The 12057-nt window shown below is 48.8% G+C and overlaps 2 protein-coding genes across 6 annotated transcripts in view; both read right to left on the reverse strand.

Annotated features, from left to right (window-relative positions):
• HOXD4 (homeobox D4) overlaps window positions 1-2223 on the reverse strand; it is a 16552-nt gene extending 14329 nt beyond the window's left edge. For all 4 annotated transcript variants that reach the window (XM_015474832.3, XM_025001087.2, XM_010801892.4 and 1 more), the window contains exon 1: window positions 2047-2223. The gene's annotated coding sequence lies outside the window, so the exon portion shown is untranslated. The remainder of the gene's footprint in view (window positions 1-2046) is intronic.
• Window positions 2224-6316: 4093 nt separating this feature from the next.
• Window positions 6317-9376, reverse strand: HOXD8 (homeobox D8). 2 transcript variants are annotated; one of them, XM_005202383.5, is made up of 2 exons: window positions 8189-9376; window positions 6317-7793 (listed from the first exon to the last, which is right to left on the reverse strand). In XM_005202383.5, exons 1-2 carry the CDS (start codon window positions 8724-8726, stop codon window positions 7501-7503), a joined length of 831 nt encoding a protein of 276 aa, XP_005202440.1. In that variant the 5' UTR covers window positions 8727-9376; the 3' UTR covers window positions 6317-7500. The 2 variants fall into 2 exon arrangements, with proteins under 2 accessions (XP_005202440.1, XP_002685357.1); XM_002685311.7 differs by having other exon boundaries at window positions 6317-7796.
• Window positions 9377-12057: the final 2681 nt, after the last annotated feature.

Raw genomic sequence — 12057 nt, forward strand, 5'->3', positions numbered from 1 at the left:
CTGGTCCTCCGGGAGACCGCAAGCCCATCTCATTGCCTGACACTAAGGCCCGGACGTGCCATTGGTTCCCTATTCTATACACGGTTAGAGGTTCGGTTCGAGGACTCTGGGAATTACACTCCCCGGCTTGTGAGCTCTTTGGGTCCAACTATATTTTTAATTTCGTTTGAGTTTTTAAAAATTGGGTTAACAGGGACAGTGGGGGCATTTCCGGTAGTGGCAAAAGCGTTGACTAGTCTCCTCTTGGACTAAGTGGCCTGAGTTCAGATGTGACTGGCAGCGTATTTATTCCCTTAGATGCAATTGACTATTTAAGCTCTTAATGCTACTACGGGACTTAGGAAAAACCCCTTAGTCCTCCATATCTGCCCATGACATCACCCTCTGCTGTGCAATTGGACCTGCAGACCGCCCAGGTTCCTAGTCACTTGGGCGCGCTCAGTCATTGAACCCAGGGAGAGGCTACTGAAACTCGGAACACAAGGGCTTGGCCATCACGGCCACAACTCGTCCCTACCCCCATCACAACTCCAGGCAATTTAGGGACTCCTCCTGAAGTCGCCAGGGGAGGGCCTTGGGAGCCCCAGTCCAGAGGCCTGTTTTTCAGTAGGTAATAATGCTCGATACCAATATGAAAGAATGATCTCAGCAGTACTCTAACAGAGATATTTACAAAATACAGACATTCTGGACTTAAAAATCAGTTTCTCATTTGTGAATGATCATAATTAGTGATCGAGGACAATTGCGCACGTCAACTAGCCACAAATCGTAGCCCTCCATTTTGAAACGAGCATGATTCCGTTGTTACTTACTAAAAATACCTTTCTATAAAAATGTCATTTATTGTTCAGAAATGCGTTTAAGGCCAGCATGGTCACACTAGGATATTTGGGAGAACAGTGAGTTAGGCTTTTCCGCTGGCTCCTGAAAAAACAATGCTCCGCCACGCACAGGTCAACCCCATGCGCAATGCGGCAGATTGTCCTGAGGTTTTAATATTTCACGTGTCCATGAGGGAAGAGGCAATGGGATTTGAGAACTGCATCCTCTAGTGCCCTTCAAAATCCGTAGGAGAAAATAGCATTTCTTTCTGCAAATAATTTTCTTTCGATTCATAGATATTTTGGTTCACTAGTTTTGAAGTCGAGTTGGTAATATTGCTATGCTATTCATTTGTAGGCAACACACACACACCACAACAGTACATTTAGAGAGCAAAATGTCTACTCTTTTCCTACTCTGACAAATAAGAAACACACACGATGCTTGAACTTATTAAGCATGCTTAGAATTTCTGAAACGTCTCTTGTTTTTTTCCCCAAGACCTGCACCAGGGTTTCTGATCCTCTGCTCTACTGCTACCTCTCAAAACATGCATCCATTTTGTGGCACAGAATAACCCAGATTCACCTGACAGATGTGTGTGGAACCTTTCTTGAGTTGTTACGAAAATCATCTGAGAGCTAGAGAAGCAGTTAATATTTAAAATTCCATCCCATAAACAAGGCCCAATAAACCAAAAACTCTAAAAATCAGCATCACTCACCAAAGCCTAGATGAACAAACGTAGCACCATCCTGATACACAGAATCCACCCCACCCCCACCCCCAAGCTCCAACCCTCAGAAAACACCTGTTAGCCTCCCAGGTACCTCTGACCACAGACCAACCGCAAAATACTGCTCTAGACTTCAGAGTGCCTGTAGTGACCCCCAGCAAAGCTGACAGCTCCAGAAACCATCTGCACAGTCTTCCAGGGCGGGGATCCTGTGGCTCTCGATCTATGCCGCTATCCACCTCTCATCATCTCCAGAGGAAATAGGGCTTCCCTTCTGTTTCTGAGCTCAGCCGGCCCCCACCCAGGGCCCCAGGGGACGCCCGCTCAGAACCTGAGTGATCTGGAGGCAGGGGACGCAGACAGGCACTCCCAGGCCCCGGGGAAGTGTGGGGGTTCGGGTCGGGCTCCCCGAGCTAACCGAACGGGTGGGCACCTCGAGCTTCCCGGTGGCAGCGCTGGGAGCGCGGGGCGGGGGCCGCTCTTACCGGAGGTGCAGAGCTGGAGGCGGCGGTCGTCCCCGGCGGCGGCTGTAATCCACTAGGCGCTGCCCAGTTACTCGCGCTCTGCGCGGCTGGGACCCACTCATGTTGGAGAAGGAGCCGCGTCGGAACCGCGCGTCTCGGCCACCCGGCTGCAGGCCGGCGGCTCCCGGCGGGCGGTGCCGGCGCCAGTGGGGGCCTGGGCGCCCCGGGCTCCTTCCGGGCTCTCCCGCCCGCCGGGCTCCCCGCCGGCTCCGGAGGCGGCAGCGGCGCGGCCCGGGGCGAAGCGGCCGTGGGGCCAAATTGGGCGCCGGGCACGAGCCGAGGCCGCCGCGGACCCCGCAATCCCGCAGCCGGCGACTGGAGCCCACCTCTGCGGAGACAAAGGTTAGAAAAAGAGGGGGTGAGGCTCTAGGAAGGCAGAATGCGGGGGGAAATTCGCCTGGGAAATCAGGAAAAAGGCCGTGAAGGCGAGCGGAGCCTGCACATGACCAGCCGCAGCCAATGACGACCGCAAATAGGTCATAAAAAGGTCTATTACCAAGTTGTAAATTTTCTTCAAACAAAAAGGAATTTACTGCAATTCCTTGCGGATTTTGCACATACAGCTCGCAAGCGCCATGTTTTTTCCTCTCTTTCTCTCTCTGTCCTCTCCCCTCTTCTCTCTCCGTTTTTCTGCTCTTCTTCCTCCCCCTCCTCCTCTTTATTCCTCCCTCCTCCTCTTTCTCCGTGTCCCTCTCCACCGCTCGTTCTGCCTTTCTAGACTTCACGGTTCCTTTCTCTAGGAATTCTTTCCCTTTTATTTTTTATTTTGGTTCTTTGGCTTGAAACCTCTGCTCCTTGGGCGCTGTGTTTCAGGGAGAATGAATGCCGCGCTCGCTTGGGGAGGTGATCCTGCCAGTCACCCCTCCCAACTCTCCCCTCTCTTGGCTTCTCCTCTCCTCCCCTCACCAAAAGGCCTCTCTGAAAGAGCAGTCAAGCGCTTTCGGGTTTTGCCCCTCTCATTTTCAGGCAAGCCACCCAGTCTGACCTTGTGCAGAAAACCGGGGCTCTGCAGGCCAAGAAAATGTGTGCTCTCCCCTACCCAGCTCTCTCCAACATAAACCGGGTCCCTCCTGTTTCTTGGGGTTTCTGCAGTAGCAGAGTTGCCAATCAGCTCAAAGGCTGAAAATGGTTTTAGGTACTTGTCAACTTCTCCAAAATAACAGTTTGAACTCCCAATACCTATACTTAATCTAGATAGAAACATCCCCCTGGGACAGTCCTGGGTTAGAGAAGAGTCAATCTTTTTTAATACCCTCTGAAAATCCTTGTTTAAGTCTCCCCAAGTGCAATTCGCATTTCTATGGAATTCTAGCCCCCTCTTCCCTTGCCCCCCAAAATGTCTGTCCATTGAAGAGCCTGTTCAGTGCAGTATTGAAGAGGAGAGGGACTCCATTTGTTCAGGAAAAAAGCAGCTCCCCAGTTTCAGGCTTGGAAAAAAAGTTCTTTTTCTTCAAAGGCAGGAGTGCCATTCCTTTCGTTCTTCTCATGGAAGCTACTCCAGGGAACCCCAGCTAAAGGTAAATATCCTTGGCTAGCTCCCCTCATCATTAATGCATGGGCATGGCCATCCAGGCTTCAAACCTGCCTGTAAGAGGTAACCTCTCCTCACCCCCACCCCATCCTTTCAAGGACACTGCTTTGGATTTCAAGTAATACATTTATAAATATGTGCATTAGGATTTCAATGTGTAAGTTCTCAATTAACATCCTCACACCAAGTACCTAAGTGGTCATACACTTAAGTAGGAAGCACACAGCACCCTCTGGAGCAGGCTATGTGTATCCCTTGAAAAAGTTCTGATGACCTTGGATGTTTCTGATTAAAGTACTTCTGTTGCCATGTGTCAGCAAAAGTCATATTCTTTCTAGAAAAAGTCAGTGATCTCCAACTTTGCTACAGGTACCCAGAGCAGCAGCCGGGTTCATTACAATGTTCTCTTTCCCCTGTTCACCACCAGCTGCGTGCAGATTCAGCAAACAGTGGGAAAGCAGAGGACACAAGTTTGGATGTGAAAGAGTAACACCTTCTGCAGTGAAGAATAATTAAACAATATTTTAATTACACAAAATAGAGCATGTTGTTGGACCTTCCCAAACAGTAACACTTTATGCTGGTCTATACGTGTCTATACATTCAGAACATTGTTTAGTTCTGAAACATTCTGAGAAATAACCTCAACTGTCAATTTTCCTCTACCCAAATAAAGGCAGAGTTTATGACCCTCCATTTCAGCTGGTTGGAAGGAGGGCTAGGAAAAGACTGCACTGTTGAAAAGGCAGCCATATTTGTACTTTTTCCCCCTGTGCAGAGATAAGCCATGTGCTGGGCTTTGTGGAACCTCACAAAATGGCAGCCCCTGAACTGACTTTTCTCCAGGAACCGTTGAGACCCACACCATCTTTTGTGTGTTTCTGGTCTACGAAGAGAACCCAAATCACTTAGGACCCTTGGTTTTTTCATCCAGTGTTAACACTGGAGGGTCCTATTTTTCTGTAAATGATTTACAGACCTCTCTAAGCAGTCCAGGGCACCAAAGTGTCGACTGTTTCCAAAGGGTTCTCTGAAGGCTTATGCAAATTTCTGCAGCAAAAATGTTGGTTCGATATGCTGCAACCCTCGGATGTTTACAGATCTGAGCCAATTAGAAGGGCATCTCCTGCACTCGTCACTGGGAGTTGTCTGCATGAAACACAGATGGGGGTTTCTAGCCACTGCAAGAAAGAAGGTGGTGAGTGTGTGTGATTGTAATTCCACAGACTTTATTTGAAGACAAATCTGTGTTTTCCCGAACTACAAAAGGAAGCATGTATACTTACATTAATTACCAACACTTTCTACGTGAGTAATGTATATATATGTACAACAAATATATACCCAAAATACCAAATCTGTAAATGTACAAATACTCTCAAGTGTACTAATTTTTGCAAGTCTTTCTGTGTACATGAGCTACGAATTTACCATAGGTTAGGGGTCCCACAAGGCCAGAAGGTACAACACTTTCAGAGTAGCACAAAATGGAGGAAAAAACATTTTTACCGCCCTTCCTTAACTGATTTCCACAGCAATCCATGCACCGGGTCCCCCACCATATAGAGTCTTGCCCAAATCAATGGCTCTAAAAATGATTTTCAGGGAGAATTCTTGTGTAGAAGACAGTGAATTTTGCTAATAGAGGAATCCCTTAAATGGAGGGCAGCTGGAGTCTAGCCAGCACCAGTCTCCAGCCAGCTTATTCCCACCCTCTCCACAGCCAGACTGTTTCCTAGCCATGCTTTCAAGCACTTGGCACACTTGCTCTAAACCAGTCAACAGCAGAGTCTCAGGCAACACACAGAGCAAAAAGTTTCCAAATCCAGCAGGCACGTTTGCAGCTGTCTCTTCTTGTGCAAATGTTTCTTAAGCCCCAGGCCACCCTTGACTTAAAACTCTTTCCTGGCTCAGGTCAGCAAATGCCACAGCCATGGCCTCTTCCCTGGATAGAAAGCCAGGTGGTGCTTCGCCTCCGGCCTAACCTGTGCCAATGTTTCCCTGGTCCTTGAAGCAGCAGGCAACAGTCCACCATCACCTGAACAAGTGATACAGGCCCCAAAGTATAGGATTCCATTTTCGTACCTGTGCAATAAAAGCCACTCTGGAAATTAAAATGTACCTCTTTAAAAACATTTTCCTTCTCCAGGAGAAAAAGAAGAGAATTCTTCAAGTCTACCTGATAAAGGGGCTTTCCCTTTTGTGGGGAGAAATGTTAGTTTACTTGAATTTCTCCTCTTCCCTCCTGCCCCTCTTCCTCCTCCTCTTCCCTTATAAAATGGCAGCTGCAGGAGTAGCCTCAAATGGAAAGTGGATATCTTGTTAATAACAGATCCCAAACCCCAGCATCAGCGCTGGCTCAATGGAATAAGCTGTGGTATAATCTGGACTCTGGGTTGCTACCCACTGGGCCTACAACTCCAGTCCTTTGCGAAGTTCAAAGCTCTCCCAGTATCTTATCAAGGTTGTTTAGAGCAAGATGAAGCTAGAATAGCCTAGCTGACCCTCTCTGAAATGAAAAAGAGCTCCCCCACCCCACATTTATTTATTTTTATAGCAAGGGTGCAGGTAACCCCCCTCCCACCTTTTAAAAATCAAATAGATGCTTTAGCAGGATGCTGCCTTCACATGAGTCCTGGAGACTGTTCCTGACTCAGGAAAAGGGTTATTGGCGGCGCTCAAAGACACTAGCTCTAGAAAAAGGATTCATTTCTTTTATTAAGGAGCTAGCTATATTCTGCAGCGGTTGTTTACACTCGGATTTTTCTGCATTTGCTCTCAAGGCTTGTTTCAAATAGCTGAGGCCAACCTGGAGAACAGCAGAGGACGTACCAACCGACATCTGAGATGCACACAACAAGTTGGCTCACAATGGGCATGCAAACAGAGAGAATACAAATAAATATGGCACCTCCTCAGAAAAAAAAAAAAACACACAAACACAAAAACCGGAATCACAGCAGCGGCCACAGCACAAAGACCTAGCAGTTGCAGGCGATACCAAGCACAGTTCAAAACGAAAGCAGATTCAGAAAGGAGAGGTGTTCCACAAGGTGACTTGCCAGACTAAAAGTATCTATGTGAAAATGTTATAATTGAGTTTTCAAGTATTCATTCACTCTAGATGATTAAACTGCCATAATTTGTATAAACTATAGAAAAATTATTAAATGTCAACTTTGACATTGTCCTGAAACTTCTGTCACTAGCCGAACATTTTCCCCAAGTTTAAGGAAGCTGCAGAGCCAGGACTATACATTACACTCTTCAGCTAACATGTGCTTTTCTCAATATTTGGCCCAGACTTTTCCCAGAGATACTACATTTACAAAATTCTCAAAGAAACCTTTTGGAGTAAACAAAAGGCACCCGAACCATTCATTATAAAAGCAGAAAAAATATAAATAACACATTTTAATCAAATAATATAAAGTAAATATTCTGCGGGCATAATTTTTTAAAATTAATAAACTTCTTTTAATTTACTCACCATAAAGAAAAGATTTAAAACGTTCAAGTGCACTTGTTTGATTAATAAAGCATTTTATATTCAATTATTTAGTGCTAATCATTAGGAAGTTTACGTTGTCGAGGCAAAATCACCAGCTCAGACATTAAAAACTACCATTATAAAAATATAGCTACAAGGTCAGTATCAAATTACTCTTACACAGGACAGCTCAAGGGCTGTTTCTATGCGACACTAGAAACATTTTTTTTAAACACCCAAATCCCTCTCAAAGCGCAGAAACCTCAAGAGCAGTGACATGAAGGTAGCTTGAAACACAGGTAAAGTCCTTTCCAAAAAAGAAAACAGGTGGTGTCCACCAGCATATGCTGATCATTAGTTTTAATAGTCTGCGGTAAAATTTTAAAGGTAGAAGTTAATTTGTCGGGCCTTCGGCTCGGTCTTCCTCCAGCTCTTGGGCTTCCTTTTTGGTTTCCCCATCTTTCGCCTCTTGTCTGGAAACCGGGAATTTGTCCTTGTTGTTCTCCTTTTTCCATTTCATTCTCCTGTTCTGGAACCAGATTTTTACCTGTCTCTCGGTGAGGGCTAAGGCATGGGAAACCTCGATTCTTCTCTTCCTGGTCAGATAAGGGTTAAAAAGGAATTCCTTTTCCAACTCTAAGGTTTGGAAACGACTGTAGGTTTGTCTTCCCCTTCGTCTACCAGGAGCTGCTGATTAAAACAAAGAGAAAAAAAAAAGAAGAAAATAAACATTAAAAATGTAATGGTGCGTCTGCAGGTTGCTGGAGGTTTCTGAAACAGGTCTAAGGGGGTGAAATATACACAACTCTTCTTAGGTCTGATATAATATATAGCACGGGCAGGCAAGAGGGACAGCGAGAACGTCCTAGCAATTATTATGACCCCCATCATCTTTTCATGGTTTCTACTTTAAAGGAAAAAAAAAAGTCTGTACTACTTCATGAATAAGAGTCACTGTAAGCTACACCAGAAGAAAAAGGAGAGGGAGAGAAAAGGGGAGTTTTAAAGCAATTACGTGAGATGAAAGCAGATTTCTCCCCCTCTCCCCGCTTAAAAAAAAAAAAAAAAAATTGCATCCCAACCTTGTGGTCTCATCCAGGGAAACATTTGAGAAGGAGACGAGCTCTGATTTAAGTGGTCTGGGTCCTCGCCAATATTACCACTGGACGATTTACAGTCAGGATATTGTACCAGCTCGGCCTCTTGCTGGGTCGTAAAAATCGGCTGTCTCTGTAAGTTATCGTATCCGTAAAACTTCGCGGGCTCCCCGTGACAGGCAATCCCACCGCAGGGGGGAGGCGGCGGCGGAGGAGGTGGGGCGGCCTGGTAGGCTGCGGCTGGGCTGCCCCCGCCGGGGTGGAAGTAGTCCTGGCCGGGACCCGGGCCTCCCCCACTACTGCAACCTGGCCCGGCGGGCGGCGGCGATGGGTGCGGGTGCGGGTGCGCGTGCGGGAAGCCAGCGGCGCTGTTGCCATAGAGCTGCAAGGCGGCGGCAGCGGCGTGGCGGCCGCCGACCTCGGGCGCGAAGTGACAGTCGTAGTAAGTGGGATTGATGGCCTCGCCCGCCGCGGCCGCCGCCTTGTACTTGGAGTACAGCGGGTTCACGAAGTACGAACTCATCGAGGCGGCGGCGGCGGCCAGCGGCCGGGGGCCAAGGTAGGGCGGCCCCGGGCGGGCGGGCGGCGCGGAGCAGGCAGGGAGCGCGCCTCAGCGCCACCGCACTGCCGCGGGGGCCTCTGGGGCGGCTGCTCGCGCCACTGGGGCCGCCGGGCTACGTTGCTGCTGCCACCCGCCCGCCCGCCGCTTCTGAGACCCCGCAACCGCGGGCACTCCGCTACTGGGCGCTCATGCTCCTCTCTCGCGCCCGCCGCCTCGACCTCGCGCCGCCTCCCTCGCGGGTCGCAGGGCCTCACCCAGCCCCCGCGTTCCACTGCCCGCCCGGCCTCTCCCGGCGCGCGCCGGCTTGGCCGCAATAAACTCGCCAACACCCCGGGTGACCTGCCCCGCTGCCTCCACTCTTTCCTCTCAGGCACCAGGCGGCCCTGAGCGCACCGGGACAAACAAAAAAAAGTGCGCCCGGCCCACGGAGACACTCTTTGGCTTCGGTTTACAAACCCCCGCTCTGGAGGGAAAAGGAAAAAAAAAACACCCTCTGCCCGCCGCCACCTCTCACCTCGCCCCCCCCGCAGCCCCCTCCCACCGCTCTCGCCGCCGCTGCCGAGGCTGCCGCCCCGGTGCGCCCCGGCGAGGCATTTTCGCACCACGCCACTGCAGGGAGAGAGAGCGAGATGGACGCGAGATAACCGCGCGGAGGGATCCGCGCGGAGGCGACATCACTGCACCCGACGGGACGCCTCACGCTGGCGCGGAGATGCCTCCGCCAGCCTTAAAGGGGGCCCATAAAACCGCACTGCCAAGGGCTCGCCGTGCCCCCGGGGCCCAGGGAATGCGGGCCACGGCCGGCAGGGCGGGGGCACCGCAGAGCCTTACACTTGAGGGTGGGGGAGCGGGGAGGCAGGGAGGCCACTCCCAGGAGACTGTGGAGCAAATGACTCCCTCCCCGGCCCCTGGAGCAACCCCTCAGAGGTTGGCCGTGGCTTTTGCGCCTCTGGACACGCGGGCGCAGCCCAAGGAACGAGGACAAGCCGTGTAGACGATCCGGACTGAATATTTGAGTTAGGTCCTATCCAAGTGGCTTGATTAAAGGCCACAAAGGTGACCTCAATACCAAAGTGCATTATCAAAGCGAATCTAAGTAAGCCCTTCTTTTCCAGCCGAGTGGGCCTTGTGGAAATGAGATGTACATTTACCCTTGACGCACTGCACGCCTGGCTGAGGCTCCCAGGTTAATTGATATTTAATGGAAATCATGCCCATGAATATAGTTTCCATCATTTCACCCTTGATAGACGTCAGTACCAGGCGCAGGGGGCAGCCTGAAGAATGTGGGGAGGGGAAACATTAGCATTGCTGAGGGAGTAAATAGAAAAGCAGACAGAAATGTTCCAAGCCGCGGAGGACTCACGCTGGGGAGGCTGGTATTTTCTCCGGCAGGACGCGCGGCTCCGGGTCTCAGCCCCTGCATGGAGAGGACCTCGGCAGGCGGTGGCCCCGGGCGGAGGTCGGGGAACCGACACTCGGGAGCCCCCCAAGGAGCCTCCGGGCCGGCGTTCGGAACATGCCGGTTCCAAGCAGCTGCAGGCGGCGCCCATCTTCTAACGATTCTAGTTCATGCAACAAGCTTGTGAAGTTAGTGCCGAGAACAGGCGCCGTGTTCAACTTAAAAAGTTACTAATTTTTCCAAAGGTAAAGAAAGCAAATTCATTCTATGAAGGACGAGGAAGAGAAACGTCCCGTGTCCCGTGGGCAAATCGAGTGTGAATCGGAAAAATATTCCTGATTTTAGAAACTGGCTCTGAAGCCTCTTGACGTTACACCACCAATTCGCCTTCTCTCTCCCCTTCTTCTTCCCCCCACCTCTACTCCTGTGTTGATGATGTTCAGTGTCCAATAAATGTAATAGGTCTCTGCTGAGTGTGTTTTCCTTTGCCTACTCTGCCCTTTTTCGTGGGTCTTTGGGTGACCCTTTTTCTTGGGATAATCATTGTTGTTGAGGGCGCCCGGCCCACGGGAGCCGACCTCAGAAACACTCTCTCAGCCCACCGAGGACGCCCCCGCTAGAACTTAAACACACCTTACTGGCTTTTCACGACAAATCACAATGTCTAAAAACCCCCAGACAGCTCCCAAAGGCGTAGCAGGCGACTGATTTCAACTACCTCTTGCCCCTTGTGGGTTGGCCCAGCTCGTGGGTGAGATCCTGAGGTTAGTCCGGGTGGACAGAATATTATTATTTTGCAAATGGAGAAAATAAGGTCGAGACGGAAAGGCATAACAAGATAATGTTTATTTGTACAGGGAATAGCTGAAAATAGTGAAGGTAAACGGTTTGCTAATGAATCTGCAGATTATAAAGGCATGTCTTATTTTAAAATTAGTATTGCTGTGTGAGTGGTGAGGGGTCCGGGTTTTGTTGCTGTTGTTGTTTTCTGCCGGTTATCACCAGGTTAAAAACTTCCTTTAAATCCCTAGGCGAAGGAACTGATTCGGACGGTTAACGATTTGTACTCCAATCTTGCAAATACCCAATTAAAAGAGTAATTATTTTCAATAAAGCCTTGAAACAAACTTTGTAATCGTGCCTTTTAATTTCACTGTTTGGAGTGTGTGTGTGTGTGTGTGTGTGTGTGTGTGTGTGCGCGCGCGCGTGTTTAAACCCTCGAGAGTGGATTTTGGAATGGAATGGGGGGAAAGAAGAGAGAGTCCAGATGTCAATAATACAAAGCACTTTCTAGAACTTTGTGATTCCTGAGGGGGCGAAAAAGAAACACAAACACTACAAAGTCATTTCTACACACATTCTGGCCTAATTACGAAAACATTTTAAGACAACATTTCCTCTTGGGACAAAACAGTTTAATTTTTTTTCCTTCAAGCATTCCGTTTATAATCTGAATGGGAACAGAGTGCGATTAACTTCGTAAACATGTATTCTTTTACACTTTTCTGTTTTGATACAATGCATTAACGTAACGTTTTCAACTGTGCCACAGTCCAAGTTTTCTGAAATCCTAAGCCAAAATTTTATACATAATAAATACTTCTGGAGAATGTAATAGTGCACATTGATTCTTTTTGGTTAAATTTATCCTAATTTGGAATCTAACATAGGATTGTAAGTATCTTTAATCAAGCCCTTCTTCCACCGCAACGCCAGCTTTACGATCACAAAATGGAGCAACGGCGCTCTCTAGTGGCCAAATGCCACCTCTAACAGAGAGAGCTTAACTTCTCTTTATTCAACTCAAACCAATTCCAATCTTGTTCTTTAGTTTGACTGGAGCTTGGATCGCTGACACTAATAATGCTTTCATCTCTTTGATTGTCGACA

The sequence above is a fragment of the Bos taurus genome, chromosome 2, assembly GCF_002263795.3.
Source record: "Bos taurus isolate L1 Dominette 01449 registration number 42190680 breed Hereford chromosome 2, ARS-UCD2.0, whole genome shotgun sequence".
Classification (NCBI taxonomy): domain Eukaryota; kingdom Metazoa; phylum Chordata; class Mammalia; order Artiodactyla; family Bovidae; genus Bos; species Bos taurus.

Excerpts from the sequence above, each read along its gene's own strand:
- HOXD8 (XM_002685311.7), bottom strand. The coding sequence starts at position 8,726 with ATGAGTTCGTACTTCGTGAACCCGCTGTACTCCAAGTACAAGGCGGCG. Across the intron at positions 7,797-8,188 it reads TCCCTGGATGAGACCACAAG|CAGCTCCTGGTAGACGAAGG; the intron begins GTTGGGATGCAA and ends TGTTTTAATCAG.